Consider the following 25176-nt stretch of genomic DNA (forward strand, 5'->3'; position numbering starts at 1 on the left):
TTCATTTCCAGCAGGTTATCACCATCTTCATCATTCCTCCTTGATAATCTTGTTGGAACACCAAGTGGGAGTCTTAGGTTCTCAAACTTGGCTTCAGACAAAGCCTTGGTCATGACATCAGCTATCTGTTCTTCACCCCTGCAGTAAATCAATTTCACTTCTCCATTACTCTTTGCCTCTCTCATAAAACGGAACTTGATCTTGATATGTTTGGTTCTGCCGTGTGAGATGGGATTCTTTGCCATTGCAATAGCCGACTAGTTGTCATAGAGAATTATAGTTGGTTTCTTCTAAGTTTGCTTCAAATCCAGCAGAATTTTCCTAAGCCATATAGCCTAGTTTACAGTAGCAGCAGCAGAAATGTATTATGCTTCTACTATGGACTCAGAAATGGTATCTTGCTTTTTGGAAAGCCAACATATAGCTCCTGAATTCAAGAAGAAAACATAGCCTGAAGTACTTCTCATGTCATTAATGCATCTAACCCGATCACTGTCAGAGTACCCAATAAGCGGCAGATTTTTAGTCTTCTTAAACCATACACCAAGCTCAACACTTCCCTTAATATACCTCAACACCCTCTTGGTTGCCTTGAGATGGATTTCACTCGGACTGCTCATGAATCTAGAAAGAATACTTGTTGCCAACATTAAGTCTGGTCTGGTGGCAGTCAAATACAGTAGGCACCCAATCAGACTTCTATACATTTTTTCATCAATTTTCACAGCCCCATCATCTTTGCTCAGCTTCAAATTTGCAACCAGAAGAGTGTCCACTGGTTTGCACCTGTCCATATCAAATTTATGTAGGATTTCATTGGCAAATTTCTTTTGACTAACAAATATCCCATGCTGACTTTGGTGGATCTCCATTCCAAGAAAATAAGACATTTCCCCAAGATCAGTCATTTCAAATTCATTGTGCATGGCCATCTTAAACTTCTCTAATTGAATTGAGCTGCTTCCCATGATGAGTAAATCATCAACATATAATGACACTTTAGTGAATTCCCCTTCCAGCCTTCTCACATATAGACATATAGTGTATGCTCATTTAGACTCCTTACATATCCCAAGCTAACCAAATGATCATTGATCCTACTATACCAAGCTCTAGGGGCCTGTTTTAGGCCATATAGAGCTTTCCTCAGCAAACAGAATTTGTTCTCCTGCCCTTCCATTTCGTATCCCTCCAGTTGCTCTACATAAATTTTCTCATTAAGCCAACCATTTAGGAAGGCTGACTTGACATCTAGTTGATAAATTCTCCACCCAAATTGGGCTGCCAAGGCAAGGAGAAGCTTAATTGTGTCATGCCTAGCCACGGGTGCAAATGTATATGAGAAGTCTACTCCAAATTTTTAAGCAAATCCCTTGACAACCAACCTTGCTTTATGTTTATACACTAATCCATCAGGTTTTAGTTTCCTTTTGTAAATCCATTTGATTTGGATTACCCTCCTAGTTGCTGGTCTATCTACCAATTCCCAGGTGCCATTCTTTTCAATCATGTTTATCTTCTCCTTCATTGCATTCCTCCATACCTTTGACTTAGTAGCTCTTTGTAGTTTGCAGGTTCAAGTAAGGCTGCATTACACCTCTTATAAACCTCTGCCAGAGGCTAGTACCCCAAACTGGAAAATCATCATCAGAATCTGTCTCTTCTGGATCATCATGTATGCCTACTATTGTGTCTGTCAACTGCCCTCTTGAGTCTTCTTCAACCTCATTTTTCTCCCAGTTTCAGAACCAACTTTTGTCTACCTTCACATCTCTAGTGATGTGAATTTTCTTGGTTGCTGGAACATAGACTCTATAAGCTTTGGACTACTCACTATAGCCAATAAAAATCTCTTTTCATGGCTTTGTCATCCAGTTTGCTTCTCTTGGCTGCTGGAATGAATGCATAGCATACACTCCCAAAAATTCTCAGATTTCCAACTGCAGGCTTCACTCCATACCAAGCCTCATAGGGTGTTTGATTAGCTAAAGCCTTGGTGGGAAGTCTATTAAGCAAATGGACCCTTGTGTTTACTGCCTCTACCCAAAAAGACTTAGGCAGCTTCTTCTCAACAACCATGCACCTGGCCATCTCCATAACAGTCATATTCTTCCTCTCACTGACTCCATTCTACTATGGAGTATAGGGACGGCTCAACTGATGCACAATTCTAGCATGCCTGCAGATTATTTCAAACTTACTAGAGGTGTACTCACTCCCATTGTTACTTCTTACAATTTTGATGCTAAGTCTAGTTTGGTTTTCAACTTGCAGCTTAAATCTTTCAAACACGGCTGCAACTTCATTTTTCTATTTCAAAAAGTAAACCCAACACATCCTGAACCAGTCATCAATGAATAAAACAAAATATTTGCTTCCATTTAGTGATGGTGTCTGCATAGGTCCACACACATCTGTGTGGATAAGCTAGAGCTTCTCAACAGCTCTCCAGGTTTTGTTTGCAGGGAATGGTTGTCTACTCATTTTGCCAAGCTGACAGGTAGCACATACAACCTTAGTCTCTACAATTTCTGGCAGATTGTAGACCAATTCTTTGGTCTGAATTTCCTAAAGACCATGATAGTTGAAATGGCCTAATCTTTTATGCCATAATTCTGACTCATTTACATCAGCAGTATAGGCTTTAGGTTTTGGTTTTTTTAGCCTGATAGGGAAGCTTTTTCCCATCATTCTAACCTTCATTAATTCACTGCCTTCATTGTCCAAGATTGTGCAGGACTGATCCTAGAAATGCAGGACATAATTCCTTTCTAGCATTTGTCCTACACTAAGCAAATTATGGCTTATATCATGTACATACAAAACATTAGGGATTAGTTTGATACCTGACCTTGTTTGCACAGCAATATTTCCTCTCCCTTTGACAGCTACAAACTCCCTATTTCCAACTTTAACTTTGGAATGGTATGACTTGTCCAAGTTGACAAAATCCTCCAGGTTTGTTGTCATATGATTAGTGCAGCCACTATCTATCAGTCATGCATCATTGTAAGCTTGAACTACATAGCATGAAGCCATAAATAATTGCTCATATTCTGAATTTTGTTGTTGATCCTCAACAATCTATGCTTGCTGTGGTGGCTAGTTTGACATGTTCTTACACACTTTTTCAATATGGCCATATTGCTTACATGCTCTACATTGGATATTAGGTCTGAACCAGCAACTTTTTTCAGAATAGCCCTTCTTCTTACAATGAGAACAAGGTGGAAACTCTCTCATTCCACTTGGTTTGCTCCACTGGTTGGCCATTTTCTCCTTCCCTTTCTTATCTCCAGCAGGCCTTTTATTTCCTCCCTAACCAGGTCTGCCTTTAAGTCCTGCCACCATTGCACCCTCACTTGAATCCTCTTGTCTTAACAATCTCCTTTACTCTTGAGCTTGCAGAGCATACACTAATTCAATGAGTGTAATTTGAGACAAATCCTTAGAATCCTCAAGTGAAGAAATCTTGGATTCAAACCTCTCCGGTAGACTAACTAAGACTTTCTCCACTATCCTCTTATCTGTCATTTCCTCTCCCAACAACCTGATTTTATTCACTACATTCATCAACCTGTCTACATACTCCTTTATTGATTCTGACTCTTGCATCTTTAGCATTTCAAACTCCCTCCTTAAGTTCAATACATGCATGTTTCTTGTTGTATCACTGCCACCGAACTCCTCCTTGAGTTAATCCCATGCTTCCTTGGCTGTCTCATAAGCCATGATTCTTGTAAACACAAGTTCAGTTACAACTGCATGGATATGTGACAGAGCTCTAGGAGCCTTAGTAGCTTCCTCTTCATGAAGCCTAATCTAATTCAGAATGTGGTTTGGCCCCAATGCTGGTGGTTGTTTATCTTCTTCAACATACTGTCATAAACCTTATCCCCTTAGAAAGGTTTTCATTTTGATAGCCCACATATGGTATTACTCACCATTGAAGACTGGAGAAGTAAAAGAGGTTGTGTGTTGTGCCATTGAGTTAGGTTGTGTGGAGTTTGACAGATGGTTTCACCATAACAAAGGCTAAGAAATTGGATGAAAATAGATGAGTGTATTAGGCCCTTAAGATTAGCTATAGTTTTGATACCAATTGTTAGTTCAGATTGTTAATTGGAGAGTGTAAAGAAAGAGAGTTTTGAAATGGATAGGGACAGTTGAAACTGAAAAATATATGTTTAACTTCATTCATTGAACATGGGATACATTTATACAAAAATTGTCCACTGTTCTTACCTAAAACAAACTACTGTAGTGGATTAATATATTTCATTTAAATTTGAATAAAACATACACCAAAACATGTCTTAATCTCAACTAAACATGTCATATAAATGTCACTCCACTGTGCCAAAAATCTGCTGCATCAACTACTACATCTTAACCAAAACAGAACACTTGGCACCAAAACATAGTTTGAAACCTCAGTTGAATAATGTTGCATTTTCAGCAGGTTATCACCATCTTCATCAGTTTGACCAACATTCAACAAACTAATAATGGCTGATCGAGCTCGGGCTTGGCTTGGATTTGTTGAGCTAAGCTCAAGCTCAAGCAGTTCAAATTTTAAGCTAGTCGAGTTCTAAGCCTACAAGTACTCAGTTCTAATTTTTTATTTCCTCTCCGCCTATCCGACTTCACACTCTAAACTCCAAAACTCCCAAATCGCCATGCCAAGCTTCCCCACGCCACTCCAAAGTTGGCATGCCATGCCAAAGTCGGCATGCCAAGATCCATGAGTCGCAAAGCTCTGCCAGTTCGGCCTAGCTGCCAAGCTCTGTCAGTCACCAGTCGCGTATGATTTTCCATGTGATTGGTAGTATTTTTTCAACAAGTATATGTAATGTACTCATTTTCAATTCTGATTTAAAATGGGCTTAAATAATTTAATTGTTTCCTATCATTAGTGAAGAAGTAAAGAAATGAAAGTCTCCAGTTTTTGAGGTCTTTAATAAACATAGCTATGTCTGGTTCGCAAGAAAATTTTGGAAAGGATAAGAATGAATTTATGTTAAATTTAGCTTGTGTAATCGTGAGAAAATGGAAAGTGGGTGAACTAACATGCTTATGTCTGTTGAGCTTGAGCCACATTTATCATTTGTTTTATTTTTGATAAATTGCTAAGAATGAGCATAAAAGTTTGTCAAGCCGATCGTGGCTTATAGGGGTGCAAATGACTTAGAGCATGAGCTCGAGCTCAATATTTCTTCTCAAGCTCCAACCCTGATTCCAGATCTCGTTGAGCTCGAGCTTCAAATTTCTTATAATGAATCGAGCTCAAGCTGAGCATTACTCGACTTGGCTTGATTCGTTTGCACTTGCAAAATGCTGAGGAAGATCTGTGACTCTATTGTCAATAATCCAACATGAATTTGAGTGTGAGGTAAGTGGAATAATTTTAGATGACGGTGTGATGATACCTATTAATGGAGATCGAGGTGCTGACCAAGTTGGTGTTCCCAAATATTCTCAGGATCCTTTGCAAGGAATTGGCGGTCCAATGACTAGGGCAAAGACAAAGAGGATGAAAGAGGCTTTGCAAGGCTTGATCATGGAAGTGCAATACAAAGAGGTTGTACTAGAAGACTCTAAGACTAAATTCGAAGATCTCAAAGCTTCACCAAGGATGGTCTATTATCTTTTTATGCAAGGGGTAGATTCGGAAGATCAAGTTGGATGCAAGGATTAATTTAGGAATTAATTTTCGTTTATTTAATCTTGGGCTTTTTATGTTTTAATTATCATTAGATTCTTTAGTCTTTTATTTATTTAAGATTTGTTTAGGCCCAATTCGCTTGTATTTAGACCCAACCCATTTTTCAATTAGCTAGGGTTTTCTTTTAGGGTTTGTTGCTTATAAAAAGGGGCGGCCATGTTATTTTTTGGGGATAGATTATTATCAATTGAAGTTTATTTCAAAAAGCTATTTGCTTTGCCTTCTTGTGTTCTTGATTGAATGCTTGAATCTCGACTTATCAAAGGGAGTGATCAACCTTTGTGGCATCTCAAGATTTGGGTTTTAAGGACTTAGTTTCCTTAGGGTTCTAATTTGATCATCATCTTGTTCCTATTCCATTGAGTTTGAGGGTTCCTAGGGTAATTCGCCTAAAAGCCTACATCACCTACGGCAGTTGCAAATGCTAGGAGTTACGATATCTTGGATTATTGTATTATAGTTATTATATTGAATTAAATTGTAAATACAACTAGTTAGTAGTTGACTATTGTAGTTAGTTAGCAAGTTAGTTTAACTGTGGTTAACTTGACCATAGTTATTGGGTTTATAAAAGGTGTAATAAGTGCATTGTATCTTCTTCTTCTTCTTAAGCTTCTCAGTTGAAATAATAAAAATGTTACTCTTCATTTTACTCTGAAATCAAACATGGTATCAGAGCAGTATTCTAAATTACTGAATCGATCCGATTGAGAGAGTCAGCTCAAATCCGAAGTGGTGCTCTTCTTTATCTTGATTTCTCTCTTCAATTCTTTTTACAAACCCTCAATTTCATCTAGTTTTAGCAAAGATACAGACTAAGATATAGAATGTCGAATGTCACCGATTCTGGATCTCCTCTCTACATTCATCTATCAAACACTCCTAGTTCAATCTTGGTCTCAAAACAGCTTACTGGAATAGAGAATTATGGAATATAAAGTCGCACCATGTAGTTTCTTTGAGAGCAAAAAAAAAAAAAAAAGCTAGGGTTTGTAGATGGATCTTGTGAGAAGTCCAAGTTCAATCAATCGTTGCATGCTCTATGGGACATTGTAACTCCTTAGTTCTTGCATGGATCTTCAATACTGTGTCGAAGGAAATCTTTAATAGTATTGTCTATTCAACTAGTGCTCATCAAGTCTAGTAGGACTTGCAAGAGCAGTACAACAAGATAAATGGAACAAGGTTGTTTGGGATTCATAGAGAGATAGTCAATTTGGTGCAAGGAACAAACTCGGTAGCTGCTTATTATAACAAACTCAAGACTCTGTGGGATGAATTGAGTTCACTGGTGAGTTTACCACCACCAGATAGTGACTCAGTCAAAGTTTATTTACCTCACAATTCAGCAAAAACTACTACAATTTCTGATAGGACTCAATGATTCTTATGCAATGGTCCAAAGTCAAATATTGTTAATGGTCCCTCTGCCATCTGTGAAGCAAGCTTACTCTATAGTAAGCAAGGATGAGAATCAAAAGGTGCTAACAGGACACAATTAGGCTACTGAAGTTACTACAACATTGTATTCACAAGGCAACCAAAGAAATTCAGGCCAAAATTCAAAGTATAAGGGAAAAAAACCTTACATTGACTGTGATTACTGTCATACACCTGGACACAAGAGAGATACCTGTTATAACTTCATGGCTACCTAGCTGATTTTCAATTTACCAAAGGGAAATCTAGAATGAAACCTAAAGCCAATCAAGCTCAACCGAGTCATGAGCAAGGATCACAGTCGCAATTGTTGAATACTGAAGTTGCTACTGATGGTGTTAAAGAAGGAGCTAACCTGGGAAATATACTGACTCTAGAACAGTATGCTCAACTGCTGCAACTGCTGTGAAAGGAGAATCTAACAACACCATCAACTAATTTTGCAGGTAAAACCATCTCATTATGTTCCAGTCTTGATAATGCTAGTAATTAGATATTAGATTCAGGGGCCACAGACCATATGACCCATGACTTCTGCAATTTTGAATCTGCCATAGCTGGCCACTCATCCATTAATAGCTTTTGTGGGTCTGCCAAATGGTACTAAAACCTCAATTAGGAATGTTGGTTTTGTCCAATTACAATAAGACTTGTTGCTTGAGAAAGTTCTATATTTGCTTGATTTCAAATACAATCTACTATCAATATCTAAACTGACCTCTTCTAGTCATTGTTCCATCACCTTTTATCATGATTTTTGCATTGTCCAGGATCTTTGGAGTGGCAAACTGAGGGGGATTGGTAAGCTATGCCAAGGGTTGTATCATTTCATCCCTATTTCCAAAATAAAAAGGTGTTTACCTGATATTGCTCCAGCTTTAAGGAAAGCATTAGGCATATGCGAATATGATTATAATAAAGGGATATTTTGCAATTATATTAATTGTGTTGATACTAATATTGGTACATCAATAAAACAGTCTTCGCATACTAAGGATATTGAGCTTTGGCATAGAAGATTGGGGCATGCACCATTACCTATTTTACAAACTTTAAATCATGGAATTTTAGGTCAGAATAAGTTCCACTGTGAAGTTTGTCCTCCTGCCAAACAAACTTGATTACCCTTTACCCTAAGTGAGACAACCACATCAAATGTATTTGATTTATTGCATTTAAATGTTTGGGGTCCTTACAAGGTACCAACAGCAGGGTAATGCAAGGTATTTCCTTATTGTTATAGATGATTATACTAGGACTACATGGTTGTTTCTTATGCAGTTTACAGTTGATGTGTATCAAACATTGAAGAATTTTCTGATCATGGTGCAAAATCAGTATAATAGAACCCCTAAGTCTAATAGAACAGATAATGGGACAAAATTCTTTAATAAACATTGCCAAGAGTTGTTCTCTAGCCTAGGTATTGTACATCAGAGTACTTGTGTCTACACCCCACAGCAAAATGGAGTAGTAAAGCGCAAGCATAGGCACATTCTTAACATTGCTAGAGCCTTCAAGTTTCAATCTGAAATTCCAGATTTTTTATGGGGATATGCAGTAAAAGCAATAGTTTATATTATCAATAGATTACCTACCAAGATTTTGAATGGTCCTTCACCTTTTGAGTAGTTTTATGGCCATCAACCTAAGTTAGATCATTTGAGGGTTTTTGGGTGCTTGGCATATGCTACAAACAGTAAGTGTCAATCAGGATATTGTATTCCTTGAACATATTTTTCCTTTCCTTATGCATCAGTCCAATAAACCACCTTTCCTTCCTGAATTTTTTATGGAAGAGTTAGTTTCTCCATCCTCTGTTTTAGATACTCTTCATGAGACAGAACCTATTATATCTAGTCCTTCATCTCCTATTTTACCTTCAGCTATACCTATTGCTCTGTCTAGTCCTACAGCTCATGTTTTACCTTCAGTTATACCTAATGCCTCTTCACCTTCACACAATCAACTTCAAAAATCAAGAAAAACCACATAAACCACTTATTTGGACCACACATTTCGTGTGTCCTACTCCGCCACAATCTAATTTGATATCTACTGTCAAATACCCCATCCATGATTACATAACCTATAATCACCTTTCTTTAGTTTACCAAAAATGTTTGTCTAGCATATCTGCTCTTACTGAACCTAATTCTTTCACCCAAGCATCCAAGGATCACAATTGGGTTGCAGTTATGCAACAAGAAATTCAAGCCTTGGAAAGAAATGGGACATGGTCTTTGGTTCCTCTTCCTCCAAGTAAGGTTCTAATAGGGTGTAAATGGATATATAAACTCAAGTATAAAGTCGATGGGACTTTAGAGAGATATAAGGCCAAATTAGTGGCCAAAAGATTTATATAAAAGGTCGAGAGAGATTATGAGGAGACTTTTTCTCCTATGGTGAAAATGGTGACAGTGAGATTGGTATTGGCTATTGCATCCTTAAAAGCTTGGCCCCTCTTTCATTTAGATGTTGATAATGCCTTTTGGCAAGGGGACCTTTAAGAAGAGATATACATGCACCTGCCACGAGGTTTTTCCAATCCATATGATCAGCTTCTAGTTTGTAAATTACACAAGTCACTCTATGGCTTGAAATAAGCCTCTCGGGCATGGAACACTAAACTCACCACTGCCCTATTAATAGGAGGTTTTCAGCAGTGCCCTTCAGACTCTTTCATTTAGATGTTGATAATGGTTTTTTTGCAAGGAGGCTTTCAAGAAGAGATATACATGCACATGTCACAAGGTTTTTTCCAATCCACATGATCAGCCTCTAGTTTGTAAATTGCACAAGTCACTCTATGGCTTGAAACAAGCCTCTCGGGCATGGAACACTAAACTCACCACTACCTTGTTAACAAGAGGTTTTCAGCAGTCCCCTTTAGACCATTCTTTTTTCTTTAAGAAGCATCATGGTCATATTGTTATCCTTCATGTATATGTTGATGATTTGGTGATTACAAGCAGTGATACTTCCATGATTCAGGCTATTAAAAATCTCTTACATTCTCATTTTAAGCTCAAGGACTTAGGATCACTTAGATATTTTTTGGGCTTTGAGGTGGCTCGATCTTCCAAAGGAAATATGCTTTGGAGTTGATAGCTGAATCTGGTCTAGCAGTTGCCAAGCCCACTTTGGTTCCTCTTGACCCTCAATTGAAGCTTACTAATGTGGAATATGATCAAGTTTTTCCTGGACAACCTGATCCTATCTTGAGTGATCTATCGGTATATCAAAAGTTGATTAGAAAATTGTTATATTTGTGCCTCACCAAACCTGATTTGAGTTTTGCAGTAAACTTGCTCAGTCAATTTATGCATAAGCCCAAACAATCACATCTCAACACTACCCTAAAGATTGTTTGATATGTGAAAGGCTCTCTAGGCTTAGTTTTGTTTTTCCCAGCTGATGGCACACTATAGCTGCAAGCTTTTTACAACTCTGATTAGGCCTCCTGCCTCATGACTCGCAAGTCAGTAACAGGATTTTGTATTTTTCTAGGCAACTCCTTGCTGTCCTGGAAATCTAAGAGACAAGTCACAGTTTCTAGATCCTCATCAGAAGTTGAATATCACGTTATGGCCTCCACGGTTTGTGAACTTATTTGGTTGTCTCAATTACTCACTAATCTTAGATTTCCTCTACAGCTTCCTATTCCACTTGGATGTGATAATCAATCAGCTATTCACATTGCCTCTAATTCCATTTTCCATAAACGTATGAAGCATATTGACATTGATTGTCATATTGTTCGTGCCAAGACTAAAGAAGGTTTAGTGCATCCAGTCCATGTTCCTAAATAAGATCAGCTTGCTGATTTGTCTACTAAGGTTGTTCCTACTGCTCTTCATCACCATTTGCTGTCCAAGTTGGGAGTGCTGGATATTCATCACCCACCAACTTGAGGGGGGGTCTTGGATTATTGTATTATAGTTATTATATTGAATTAAATTGTAAATACAGTTAGTTAGTAGTTGACTATTGTAGTTAGTTAGCAAGTTAGTTAGTTTAATTGTGGTTAACTTGACCATAGTTATCGGGTTTATAAAAGGTGTAATAAGTGCATTGTATCTTCTTCTTCTTAAGCTTCTCAGCTGAAATAATAAAAATATTGTTCTTCATTTTACTCTGAAATCAAACACGATCATTGTTTATCTAAATCATGGCCATTAGTTGATTATATTCCTCAATTCTGAGCCTTGGTCTATCATAGGATGCCTTATTGGTTTCCAAATTTACTTTGTTTGCATTTGAGTGGCGCTAATTTGGGGGTTTCATGTTTTTCCCATGGAGCTTGTGACCAATTGGAAAATCGTGTAGGTAATAACACATCTCAATGCTATGATAATCTTTATCACAATAAAAGCAATGCAGCTATGTCCTTTGTTTTTTTAGCCTAATTTACTTGAGTCGTCTTGTTGTTCTAATCCACAAGCACGGCATGATGGAAATGTTCCCACAGTCAAGAGAAACTTCAACCGCTTTTCTTGTTGAAGGACAAGTGAATAAACTCGACGTATATCAGGTAAAGGTTGCATCAATTAGATTTGTCCACGAATAGTGGCATAACTGTCATTCAATCCCATGAGAAATTTAATAACTCTCTCCTTCTCCTCCCTTTTGTTGAGTTTCTTCAACCTGCCACATCAACAGAAATATGGCTCATGATAAGATGAAAGTTCATCCCAAAGAGCCTTCAGCCTTGTGTAATAGATAGAAATAGACTACTACCCTTGCCTATGCTCCATGATTTCTTATTTGATTTGAAAAATTCTCGAATTGTTCCCAGGAGGGAAACGCTTTTGCAAATCCGCCTAAATTTCTACTATAGTTTTGGCATAAATCACATTGTTTGCTATGTCCGGATGGATGGAATTTAATAGCCATGATAAAACCATGTCGTTGCATCGTTGCCAAGAAGGAATGTTGTCATCTGACATACAACATTATAGACATATAGCTACAAAAATTAGCCACAAAAAGGAAAGCTGTAGCAAATACTTATTTATAGCTACAAAAGTCAATATTTATAGCCAATTGAAATAATTTTAGTGATAAGACTTCCTCTCTCGAAGCTAATATTCATCTCTTGCTTTAATTTATTAAAATCGTGGTAATAACTAGTCATTTAACAACAATGTATTAGCTATGGTAAAACATTGTAGCTTATTAATGTATTTAGCTATAAACATTTTATTTACATGGCATACAGTATCACTATTAGCTATGAGTTTAACTATATGGCTATTATTTGTGCATTAACTATAAAATATTGAAATTCGTAGTTAATTAAGGTATTTAGCTATACAAATTTTATTTTCATGATAGTAATAATATTATAGTATCATTATTAGCTACTAGTTTAAATATATAACTAGTATGTATGTATTAGCTATAAATTATTTGAATTATAGCAAATAAAAATGAGAAAATTAATTTGTCACAATCCTTATAGTATGCAACTATAGATATTCTAATTTATCCGGTGAGTAATTATATTTTTATTACTTATGAATTAAATAGTTATAGGTAAACATAGTGTTAATCACACTGCTAAGGTCAATAGTTAATTAGAACATTCAACCAATAGTTAACTTAAAAGAACTCTTCAATGAGCTAAGAGTGTGGGCTTTTGTAATATAAAATTTTATTTTAAAGGATCTATGAGGTTTTTGTCTTTTCAATGATGATTTAAAACTAACATTTTATGAAATATAGATGATTTTAGGTATGACATATGAGGTATTATAAAAATTGGTAATGCTACATATTTGTATATATGGACTTATATGTATCTTTTAGATGATAATGATGATGATAGCGTTAATAATATTATTAATATTTGAGAATGACAACATTTGTTTATTGTTAATTATATATAGAAAATGAAAGAAAATAGAAAAAAACAAATTAAATCATATAAAATACGGTTAAAATTATATGAGATATGATACAAATTAAATCATATAAAATACTGCAAAGTTACCTTCTTACAAACTTTTTCATTGTTTATGTGTTTGGTTTAATAATTTCATAATTTTTTCATACAATGGTACAAGACTATTGTAAAAGAATAAAGTAAGAAGAAGAGTTAAGAATGGTGGAATCACAAAAAGATGGCAATAGCTACAACTGGAACATTAACAGCTTATTTAATACTTATTTAAATTATTTATACGTTTGATAAAACAAATAAATAAATTATACATTTAATACCTAACTTTTAGCTGCACCACTTCTATCCACTAAAAACTACAAAAAATTGAATTTGTAACTAAACCATTTAGTTATGCAAATTTATATTTTTAGATACAATAAACGTCATGGTTAAAAATGCATAATGTTGTAGTGTGAGGAAGAAGGTTGCTTGATTGAACCTGTGACAAATCTAATCTTGTGCTTAGCACTTAAGCTAATTTACATAGCCCGACTACATGTGTTGTAGTTATCTCCGTCAAGCACTTTGGAGATGAGTACGACACCCGGTGGTTTGAGGGATGTAAAGAGTAGAGGTCTAAGACTTCAACGACAATCTTAGACTAAGTCGATTCTGTTTCGCCATTGCCTTTGTCTCCCATCGTGGTAGCTGTTAAAACAAAAAAAACAAAAAAGTTGTGGAAGCGTTCAGAGGGTTTCAGAGTCACCAGGTTTAGTGTTCTAATACCATGTAAAATAAACTGAATATTTGGAAAAATCTCTGTATATTGAAGGCTGTACATTATAAAAGAAAAGGTATGCATTTATACAGTGCACCAACTATTCTATTCTAGGAAACTTTATATAAACGATCAATTACAATCAATCAAAAGTAATGGCATATATATACGATCCTATAATTATGCTGATCCTCATTCTTTCCCGTAATATTATGTGTACTTCATACATGTAGTAAATTGGGAAGTAGTATAAATGAAGGAAGTAGGTTTGATTTTGATATACTTTGAAAAGACTTTGTTGTTTGTGTTGGGAGTGCCAAATTTGTTCTTGCCTTTTCTACCCAATTGTCAGCAATAGTAGTTAATTTGTTATTGGTAATTATCAACTTGAACAAGAATCAGAAACTCTTGGCATCCAATGACCACCTATTTGTAAGCCTATATATCTTACCATCCTAGATAACAAAAAGTTAATACGGACTTGGGGTTCTATATTCATTTAATTAATTTCCAGATGCCACCACCCTAATTCTGTTCTCTTCTCAGTTACTTTATCAAGAAATATTAATTTAAACTGTATTTAATTTTAATCACGGTCTAATATATGTAAGCAAAGAGCTGGAAGGCTTTTATTTTGATGTTGTGCAACGTGGTGAAAGAATGGGAGAACCACCATTGAAGTTGACACTTTTGAAACTGATAGAAAATGTTTTAATGATCTTTTTAACATTAAATAAATCATTTTTTTCCTTTTGTTTTATGACCGAGAGTGTTTGTGTCAGTTTACGCGTACCTCAACTAATCTTTTGGAATCCTAGAATTATTGATCGAATAAAAGCTCTAGTGACTATTCTTATTAACAATCAAGGAGAGACTCAAATTCAATCCTCTAGAGTAATATATCTATAAGTCTATATTGAACTATTCAGTCATCCAGAGGTGGTTTATAATATAACACAATATACATTAGCTTAAGATGTTTTATTTTACATAAATAAATATCCTGGGGGATATATATATTTTTTTTAAACGGTCAATATTTTTTGTGATAGTTTATTTGAAGCTGCAAATCTTGTTTGGTATATTTAAGGTAATTAAGATAGGGTCGGGGTGGGTTTATAGTGGTGAATAGATACTAGATAAGGTTTAATTAAGAATGCGAAAGATGAAAATTTGTACGAGAAAAATGTGTGGACATGATGACCCCACTGCTTCAAATTAATTAACAATATACTTTCTTTACCAAGGGCATAGAATAGAAGCTTGCATGATTAAGCATAAAAGCGCACCTTATATTCTATTGGTTTAGATGGCATAATTAACTTGGTAGGCCCTTCGCATGTTCCACTTATTGGAGTCTTATTATTTATTAATACAAAATCATATCGTTTTTTTGCGGGAACATTTAACAAAGTTGTCTTGTACGAATCCATAAAAGAAGCTGAGATTTTTCTTTTCATATAATTATATGCAGGAACAGTTCTTCAATACCATTTTGTAAGGCTCAAGCAAGTATACGTTGTCTCTTAAAAAGCAATTACTGTAAGTTTAACGTCTCATTAAGTTCTAGCTACGGAACTTGGCTGGAAAAAAGCTAAGCGATGAACCTGACACCTGAATATAAACGAACGATGGAATTGGTAAAATTTACGAGCTAGGTGGGCTAGCTAAGTTTGATAGGACTACTAAAAGCATATCAATATTCTGATTCTAGAATGGGTGAAATCCAAGACAACACTACAGTAGTTTATAGTGGCTAAAGAGATCAGATTCTTACATCTGAATACAGGGAGAACTGCATTAAAAATATATAACCCACAGCATTCGTTGGAATATATAATCATCTCTAAGCTCACAAAGCAATAGTAATTTTCTTTCCTATATATGCATGCCAATAAAGCTTTTTCAAGAACAAATCCTCAAAGATGCGGAAAATCCAGTTACATAGACAATACCATTCTTGTGGCACAACTGTCTACTGGCTCCTTGCGGATGGATCAAAAAGAATGTTAGATACACAAGTGCAACTGAGAAGCCATCTTCTTTAAATAGTTTTAAGTACTGTTTCCCAGATGAGCTTTTCATCGAAGCTTCAAATCCAAGACTCCGTTAATTAATTAAGTTGATTACTTGATGGTGGAAGTGCCAAAAGTTAACCATTTCATCTCTAAATAAAATTAAAAAAATAAATAAACAACATCAGCATCGAAAACTAAATCACAAAAATCAAGCAAGGATGGACAGAAAAGATTTGCATGAGAACTCATACACAGTAGCAAATATTTCAAGAAGGGGAATAAACAGGACAGTAAAAACACGTTTTCAAATTGAAACCTGCTTTTATGGTTGCTCAATGTCTTATGTCTACTTTTCGATGCTCAATGATACCCTACTTTGTTTTTACTTGTTATTTTCTTTATAATTAGTTCAGTTAATTACTCAAGTGTATTATATATCTACTTATAAAAATTTGTGTACACAAAGAGGACCCAATAAAGATTTCGGCCATCTACTTTGACGCCAATAATAATATTTATATACACAATCTCATAAAAATAAAAAAAAATAAAAAAAAAAGGCGGCGCAGCAACCAAAAACATGTTGCATAATCAACTTTGAAATGGCACATCAAAATCACAACATGTATATATAAAATGTGAGGCTAAAACATGTGCACTTAGGGAGAGCATCCATATCTTAGCTCCCACATAGAGTAAAATTCTTCAATAGATTAAATATAGCTTCAATACCTTCAATGATAAGCCATTACAGCAAGAAAGCATTGGATTCTCCCAACACAAACTTTTAAATGTTTCTTCAACTGTTAGATTCAAATGTCATGGATAAGACAAATTGTGCTATATGCTTTAGCAATATGGAGTAGTAATGCATATGGGGATACGATATATATTCCCAAAGTTAAAGGCTCTAAGGAGCCAGCTTCTATCTCAGTCTATTCTAGCCTATATTCATTATTCATATACATCTCTCTATCTATGTTGTATTCAATCTTCATATATATTCCTCAACATCAAATCATATCATGGTCAAACAAGATTAAATTCAGTGAGAGACTACGTATTAAACTAGCTAACACTCACAACAAAGAGTGGTTCAAGTGATAAAGGCATAATTGTGGACCATCCATGGTTGGCAGTAATTGTTAAGTAAAAACAGATGTCGATGTTACAGAGATTGGTACATATAATATGTTCGGGAAGAGTGTTGTTGCATTTACAAGTGATTAAATATCTTAAACTTTGAATCCCAGGTAATATAATATGGCAATTAATTTAATATAATTTCATTATGATCTTTGATTAAAGGCAGCAGCTGAGCACTCAACTAATGTATTTAGAAGGCTCCTAAAGGCTAGATTAACCAACAAAACTAATTTCTACGCATAGATTATAAGTCAAAAGAAAATAAAAAACAGGGTAGAAGCTGAAGTTTCTTAAATTTGAAAAAGCAATCACAGTAAGGAGATCTTTAATGTTTGGCTAGTCCACATGGAAAGATACGTGGAATTTTATAATAGCATCACGATCTCAAATTCTCAATTGCTTCTGGAAAGATTAAGTACATTACTACGTTAAGTATAACGATGGGTCCACCTAGATAGATGGTCAAATCTATACGAAAGAGTGTGTGTGTGCGTATGTATATAACCAGCCTCTCCAACGTCCACAGGAGGAGAGATTCTCATTCTCCATATAAATTTTCCTTTCATGGCATTGTCTTTACTCTCAACTACGTATATGGAGAAAGATCTTGATTAGTTAGAGTTTATTAGAACATTTAATTCCATTGATATACGATTAAGTACTGTTTCAGATGGAATAACCCATAAGTTAATCCGAATTACCACCTTACTCTAATTTGTCTAGGAATCTATTTAAATTAATTAGTTTAATTCTCAAGTCTTTACCACTGGCTAGAGGAAATAATGATTTTTAATTCATATAAAACCACTCATCTATCCTATTTTTACTTCCAAAATATCCGTACCAAATTGCTCATAATTTAGAATGAAATTGTTGTACACCAAAAGGTTTCTTAATTTCTGAAGAGATACTTTTTATAAGGTAGCTAGTTTTTCAAGGCATATATCCAAAATGGACCCTAATTTAATAATTGGGAAAACTTCCCAGATCCCTTATTAGCATGGCTATAAAAATCCATATGAGTAGCAGAGGAGGGAGGTTCACTTTGGGACGTACGTCTTCGTCTAAAATAGTTTGCTTTGATCCTGCTGTACGTTATTGGTATGTTAAGTGCATGAAAATACACAAATCAAAGCAAAAGATGAGTGTCGTATTGGCAAACTAACCAGTATAAAGCAAAGGGGCTCCCCTCCATGTCACGTTCCGAACCAGCTAAGCCCTCTCTCTCACTCATCACTCTCCGTTCGAGAAAGTGCATGCAACAGATATTCGCTTCTACCTATAAAGTTACCAACCCATGAAGTGAAACTAAACTCCGCTGAAATTTAAAAAATACTTGCCTTAACCCATCTTCCCTTCTCTTCTTCTTCTTTTCTTCTTTCCTTCCTTTTATTTCCCTCCCTCATAGGTATTTGTAAGTGTGCATCACAATCATCATTCAATCATAACCTTCTTCTGAGTTGTCTCTTCATAGACATATCTATCTGTCTCTATCCTAGAAGTAGTACAAGAAGCTTCTTCTATAAATTCTAGAGATATATATATATATATATATATATATTTTATATATCTACTATAGGAATAAAGCTAATTAGGGAAATCAAATTAACATGGGGAGTAGTTGTTTCTTCTTTAGAGCGTTGTTTGGAGCACTTGCAGTGGCTGGTTTTATCTTGCTTTTGTTGATTGGGAGCCTGGAAAGTGGAGGAAACAAAGCAGCAACAACATTATCGACTCAGTCCCAAGGAAATCGAGACCATGTGGATTCTTTAGGAAGAGAGAAGTCGATCGACCATCAGAAGTTGGATCTCAACCACATGAGCAAAAGAAGAGTACCCAACGGACCAGATCCTATTCATAACAGGTACATATTTAATTATATCAAACACAATCTCATACTTATTCATGTTAAATATTCTCATGCATGTTTTCCTCAGTTAGTTTGCATATATAATTTCTGATTATTACTGTCCCGTTCTGAGTTTTCATAATTGATATCATGCCACTGAGATGAATTTCGAGATTTCAAGGAACTGTTATCAGACATGTATGCACGTTCTGTGCTTGTTTGTGAAATTCTGATGTTTTTATAAATTAATTCTATATTAGAAAGAATCATTAAAGAGATTAATTACAGTAGCTTTTCAATAATTTACTTGCTAAAGCACTATTTCCTCTTTGAATCCTTCCAGCTCTGATGGCCATATCTTCCATATATAATTTTCAGTAACCATACAAATAAAATTTCTTTTACTGGGGATATATATCTACATTTTTGTAAGATTATGACCTCAACTTTATATCGAAGAATTAATCAGAGAAAAGACAAAATTTGTGGAACTCAAATATAGGAGTATTTCAAATCGACTTTTTTTTTTCTTTTTTCCTTCTATTTTACACCAAAGCAGGCCTGCAACTGTGTTGCCCTTGTCGTTTGCTTTTGAGTTAACTGACGTTTATAATATAATAACTACAATTAAGGGTTTTGGTTTCATGCTTTAAGTACTGTTCCATTGTGTACTTAAATCAAGGTTTTTTTTATCAATCTGGGTTACAGTATAAGAAACGTTTTAATTAATTTACCTTCATTTAACCTTACGAAGAAAAGTAGAATAAAGCTTTGCATGTCTCTCCGCTTTATTCCTTCCCCCTGCCTACCCTTAATCATGATTCTTCAAAGTTAATTAACATTTTATATTGTTCTCTACATTTATGAGCCCTTTACAAATTTTCAATTTTTATGGTATCTCTGCCTTTGCCTTTTTCTTTATCTACTTTATCACCAAACCTACAATATATTTGATTGTCACCTGATTAGGCTTAATTAGTATTAGTGCAGCACTTAGCTTTCGGAATCATATTAAAATTAATTACTAATACAACAAATATACCAACAAAACAAAAATCACCATCTAAATACAAAGATAAGTCTAGAAATTTGAGAACAGTTATTAATTAGTTAATTTATTTAAATTTTGTAATCGTCAGAGATTATATAACTAATTGACTTGGTGGTTTTGATATTCTGGATCTTTTTTAGTCAAAATCCTGGTTGAATTACAGGAGAGCTGGGAAATCTAGAAGACCTCCTGGACAATCGTAGGTGACAAAGCTTGAGAAAGCTTTACCAAAAACGTACGCAGAAGATGACACAAGATGTTTGCCTGTCATCTTGGTGTAATTGTTACAAAAATATAATGGGGATTACAACTAGAAGAACTAGTGAACATATTTTCAGAATCCCAGAATGCGTGCAAATCTTGTTTTAGTTTAAACACGTAAGATTTCTTTTGGGCGAGGTATTAGCGGAGTGAAGAAATAGAAGTTATTGTGATTTTACACAGGAATTAATACGAACGCTTGCAAGAATCCAGCAGATGAGCAGCCTTGTAAAAACTCTACTTTATTAGTGTTTAACAGATTTTTTTTTTATTTATTTTTTTTAATTATTATCAATTGAAGATTTTTGTGTGATGAGTTGTGTAGAGAAAGAAAAAGAGAGATTGATTATGAATAGAGATTAAAAAAAAAAAAAAAAATTGCAGAGTAGATGTTCTGCAGCAGCAGCCATGCATGCATGTACCAATCTCTATCTGTCTATCAATCAATCAAATATTATTCGACTTTGGTTTGGCTTTGGCGTTGTTCAAACTTTTTTAATTACATAATTAATTGGGGTTAAACTATTATGGAATGAGTTCCCAGACTAATAAAGTGAATCCACCAATTAAAGATTTAAAGGTAAGAGAGTTAAAAAAGAAGGTGATTGCATCTTGTGTTAGTCCTTTTCCCTGGATTCTTTGGTGGGGAATACTACTACTGTTTTGGTCTTTGGTCCAAATCAAACAGCATGAGATTCTTCTAGTCTCGTTGCAATCAAAAACAAATTAATTAATTAAATTTAAAAGATTTAAGCAACAATATTATTTGCCTATATAGATATCTTATTATAAGGTAAGTTACCGTCTGTCTCTCTGTTTTCTTCAAAGTGAAAATCAAAAGGGGTCGTCTCTATACACAAGGTGCAGTGCAGCAAGCTTTTTGTACCCATATTTCTCTTTTTCTTGTTTGTTTGGGGGTTTGGATTAATTCATCTCTGAGTCTAAAGTAAGACTGATTCAAATTGTGGCAGTTACCAAAAAGGGAAAAAGGAAAAAGAGATTCAAATAGGTGCTTTTGTGGCATGTGAAGCTGCCAAGCAAAGCCAAAAACTCTGCATTAACTCCAAGGGGTTGGCTTAGCGGGCAATAAGGATCGTTCTCTTCATTAATTTCCTACGTTTAAATCATCTTAGGATTACCTACCATATTTGTGGTTTATCCTAGAACATAGGACTTATAGGATGTTCAATGGACTCCGAAAATTAGTTAAGGTGCATGTAAGCTAGTCCGGACACCCAAGTCATAAAAAAAATAAAAATAAAAAAAACCCTGCATCACTTCATATTACATACAAATTTGAATACTACATACAAAATGTAATAAGAGGTCTTTTCTAATAGCAGTTAATAATTAAGGAAGGATGTTATGGTTTCTTAGACCAAGATCCTCTGATAATTACCTTTACTTTATTATAAAAATACATATGAGTTAAAAAAATTAGTTATTTCTTAGACAATTAAATTATAAAAAATTAATTACTCAGTTAATTGATCCAGTGTAAAATTTATAATATATTCTAGTTCAAACTTCAAAGTCCTAAGATCACACTAATAGTAAGGTAAAATAATCGGACCAAAACAACAGAAAGTGAGGAAATGGGAGTTAAGAGTTACAAAAAAAAAAAAAAAAAAAAAAAGGGAATTTAATTTGCAGAGGACCAGAGGTAGCAAATAATACAATAATAAATTGATATTTAAATAAACTCAAATCTAAATAATATTATAATTTGACTAAAAACAAAATACACGTACAAACTTATGTGGTAATAAAATAACAGTAAACGTCTTTGTCCCACCCAAGGTTTGCGTCACTAAAACTTCCCACCCCAAAAGTTTCAACATACCACTGTTTAACCCAAAGTTTATATTCCATTACTACCCAAAGCCGATTCCGATGACGAAAATTCTCTCCGTCACCACTATTTGAACTTCTAGTCTCCTCTCTACAAACCCCCTCTTACTTTAGTATCTAATTTCTCACCGATTGTCGGTCATCCCGAAGTTAGTGTTTTATATTCTTAGTTTATTTCCAGCGATGAATATTCAATCGGTCACCACTATTTGATCTAATGGTCTCCACTCTACAAAACTTCTCATACCCTAACTCCTGATAACTCGTCAAATATCGATTGAGAAAGTAAAGTATATGTTGGGTATTAATGAACAGTAATACTACACTAAAAAACTCTTTTCACTAACTTTCTCTCACAAACATGACGTGTAAGCTCATGATTGGTTAACTTGTAATAGATCCCGCTTATCCAATAATGGGTCTCATCTGCTCAAATGCGAGCTGTCATATCAGTATTTGTGAGAAATGTTTGTCAATCTATCTTTATTCATTAATAAAATATAAACATTGGGTAGAAAAATGGTATTTTAAAATTTTTATGGTTGAAAATTAAGGCAGCTTGGGTGGCAAAAAGTCGTTTACTCATAAAATAAATATAATAATGTCAATTGTCACATGGGCTTGTATATAATTGAGTTTGTGTATCTAACTTGTCAATTTTGATATTCTGGATCTTTTTTAGTCAAAATCCTGGTTGAATTACAGGAGAGCTGGGAAATCTAGAAGACCTCCTGGACAATCGTAGGTGACAAAGCTTGAGAAAGCTTTACCAAAAACGTACGCAGAAGATGACACAAGATGTTTGCCTGTCATCTTGGTGTAATTGTTACAAAAATATAATGGGGATTACAACTAGAAGAACTAGTGAACATATTTTCAGAATCCCAGAATGCGTGCAAATCTTGTTTTAGTTTAAACACGTAAGATTTCTTTTGGGCGAGGTATTAGCGGAGTGAAGAAATAGAAGTTATTGTGATTTTACACAGGAATTAATACGAACGCTTGCAAGAATCCAGCAGATGAGCAGCCTTGTAAAAACTCTACTTTATTAGTGTTTAACAGATTTTTTTTTTATTTATTTTTTTTAATTATTATCAATTGAAGATTTTTGTGTGATGAGTTGTGTAGAGAAAGAAAAAGAGAGATTGATTATGAATAGAGATTAAAAAAAAAAAAAAAAATTGCAGAGTAGATGTTCTGCAGCAGCAGCCATGCATGCATGTACCAATCTCTATCTGTCTATCAATCAATCAAATATTATTCGACTTTGGTTTGGCTTTGGCGTTGTTCAAACTTTTTTAATTACATAATTAATTGGGGTTAAACTATTATGGAATGAGTTCCCAGACTAATAAAGTGAATCCACCAATTAAAGATTTAAAGGTAAGAGAGTTAAAAAAGAAAGGTGATTGCATCTTGTGTTAGTCCTTTTCCCTGGATTCTTTGGTGGGGAATACTACTACTGTTTTGGTCTTTGGTCCAAATCAAACAGCATGAGATTCTTCTAGTCTCGTTGCAATCAAAAACAAATTAATTAATTAAATTTAAAAGATTTAAGCAACAATATTATTTGCCTATATAGATATCTTATTATAAGGTAAGTTACCGTCTGTCTCTCTGTTTTCTTCAAAGTGAAAATCAAAAGGGGTCGTCTCTATACACAAGGTGCAGTGCAGCAAGCTTTTTGTACCCATATTTCTCTTTTTCTTGTTTGTTCGGGGGTTTGGATTAATTCATCTCTGAGTCTAAAGTAAGACTGATTCAAATTGTGGCAGTTACCAAAAAGGGAAAAAGGAAAAAGAGATTCAAATGGGTGCTTTTGTGGCATGTGAAGCTGCCAAGCAAAGCCAAAAACTCTGCATTAACTCTAAGGGGTTGGCCTAATGGCCAATAAGGATCATTCCCATTCATTAATTTTCTGCGGTTAAATCACCTTAAGATCACCTACCATATTTGTGATTTATCCTAGAACATGGGACTTGAAGGATGTTCAATGGACTTCGAAAATTAGTTGAGGTGCACACAAACTGGTCCGGACATCCAAGTCATAAAAAAGATAAAAATAAAAAAAAACCCTGCATCACTTCATCATATTACATACAAATTTGAATACTACATACAAAATGTAACAAGAGGTATTTTCTAATAGCAGTTAATAATTAAGTAAGGATGTTATGGTTTCTTAGACCAAGATCCTCTGATTTTTACCTTTACTTTATTATAAAAATATATATGAGTTAAAAAAATTAGGTATTTCTTAGACAATTAAATTATAAAAATTAATTATTCAGTTAATTGATCCAGTGTAAAATTTAGATTATATTCTAGTTCAAACTTCAAAGTCCTAAGATCACACTAATAGTAAGGTAAAATAATCGGACCAAAACAACAGAAAGTGAGGAAATGGGAGTTAAGAGTTACAAAAAAAAAAAAAAAAAAAAAAAGGGAATTTAATTTGCAGAGGACCAGAGGTAGCAAATAATACAATAATAAATTGATATTTAAATAAACTCAAATCTAAATAATATTATAATTTGACTAAAAACAAAATACACGTACAAACTTATGTGGTAATAAAATAACAGTAAACGTCTTTGTCCCACCCAAGGTTTGCGTCACTAAAACTTCCCACCCCAAAAGTTTCAACATACCACTGTTTAACCCAAAGTTTATATTCCATTACTACCCAAAGCCGATTCCGATGACGAAAATTCTCTCCGTCACCACTATTTGAACTTCTAGTCTCCTCTCTACAAACCCCCTCTTACTTTAGTATCTAATTTCTCACCGATTGTCGGTCATCCCGAAGTTAGTGTTTTATATTCTTAGTTTATTTCCAGCGATGAATATTCAATCGGTCACCACTATTTGATCTAATGGTCTCCACTCTACAAAACTTCTCATACCCTAACTCCTGATAACTCGTCAAATATCGATTGAGAAAGTAAAGTATATGTTGGGTATTAATGAACAGTAATACTACACTAAAAAACTCTTTTCACTAACTTTCTCTCACAAACATGACGTGTAAGCTCATGATTGGTTAACTTGTAATAGATCCCGCTTATCCAATAATGGGTCTCATCTGCTCAAATGCGAGCTGTCATATCAGTATTTGTGAGAAATGTTTGTCAATCTATCTTTATTCATTAATAAAATATAAACATTGG

At 34.6% G+C, this 25176-nt stretch overlaps 1 protein-coding gene across 1 annotated transcript; it reads right to left on the reverse strand.

Annotated features, from left to right (window-relative positions):
* Positions 1-365: 365 nt before the first annotated feature.
* On the reverse strand, positions 366-1180 carry LOC116136136 (uncharacterized mitochondrial protein AtMg00810-like). Its single transcript, XM_031421840.1, has 2 exons — positions 1107-1180; positions 366-1020 (listed from the first exon to the last, which is right to left on the reverse strand). Exons 1-2 carry the CDS (start codon positions 1178-1180, stop codon positions 366-368), a joined length of 729 nt encoding a protein of 242 aa, XP_031277700.1.
* Positions 1181-25176: the final 23996 nt, after the last annotated feature.

This window comes from Pistacia vera, unplaced genomic scaffold (assembly GCF_008641045.1).
Source record: "Pistacia vera cultivar Batoury unplaced genomic scaffold, PisVer_v2 Contig31, whole genome shotgun sequence".
In the NCBI taxonomy this organism is placed as follows: domain Eukaryota; kingdom Viridiplantae; phylum Streptophyta; class Magnoliopsida; order Sapindales; family Anacardiaceae; genus Pistacia; species Pistacia vera.

Bases quoted from the DNA above. Each gene is read 5' to 3' on its own strand.
- LOC116136136 (XM_031421840.1), bottom strand. From the start codon at position 1,180: ATGGAAGGGCAGGAGAACAAATTCTGTTTGCTGAGGAAAGCTCTATAT. The intron at 1,021-1,106 runs GTATAGTAGGAT...ATATGTGAGAAG, and splicing joins AAACAGGCCCCTAGAGCTTG to GCTGGAAGGGGAATTCACTA.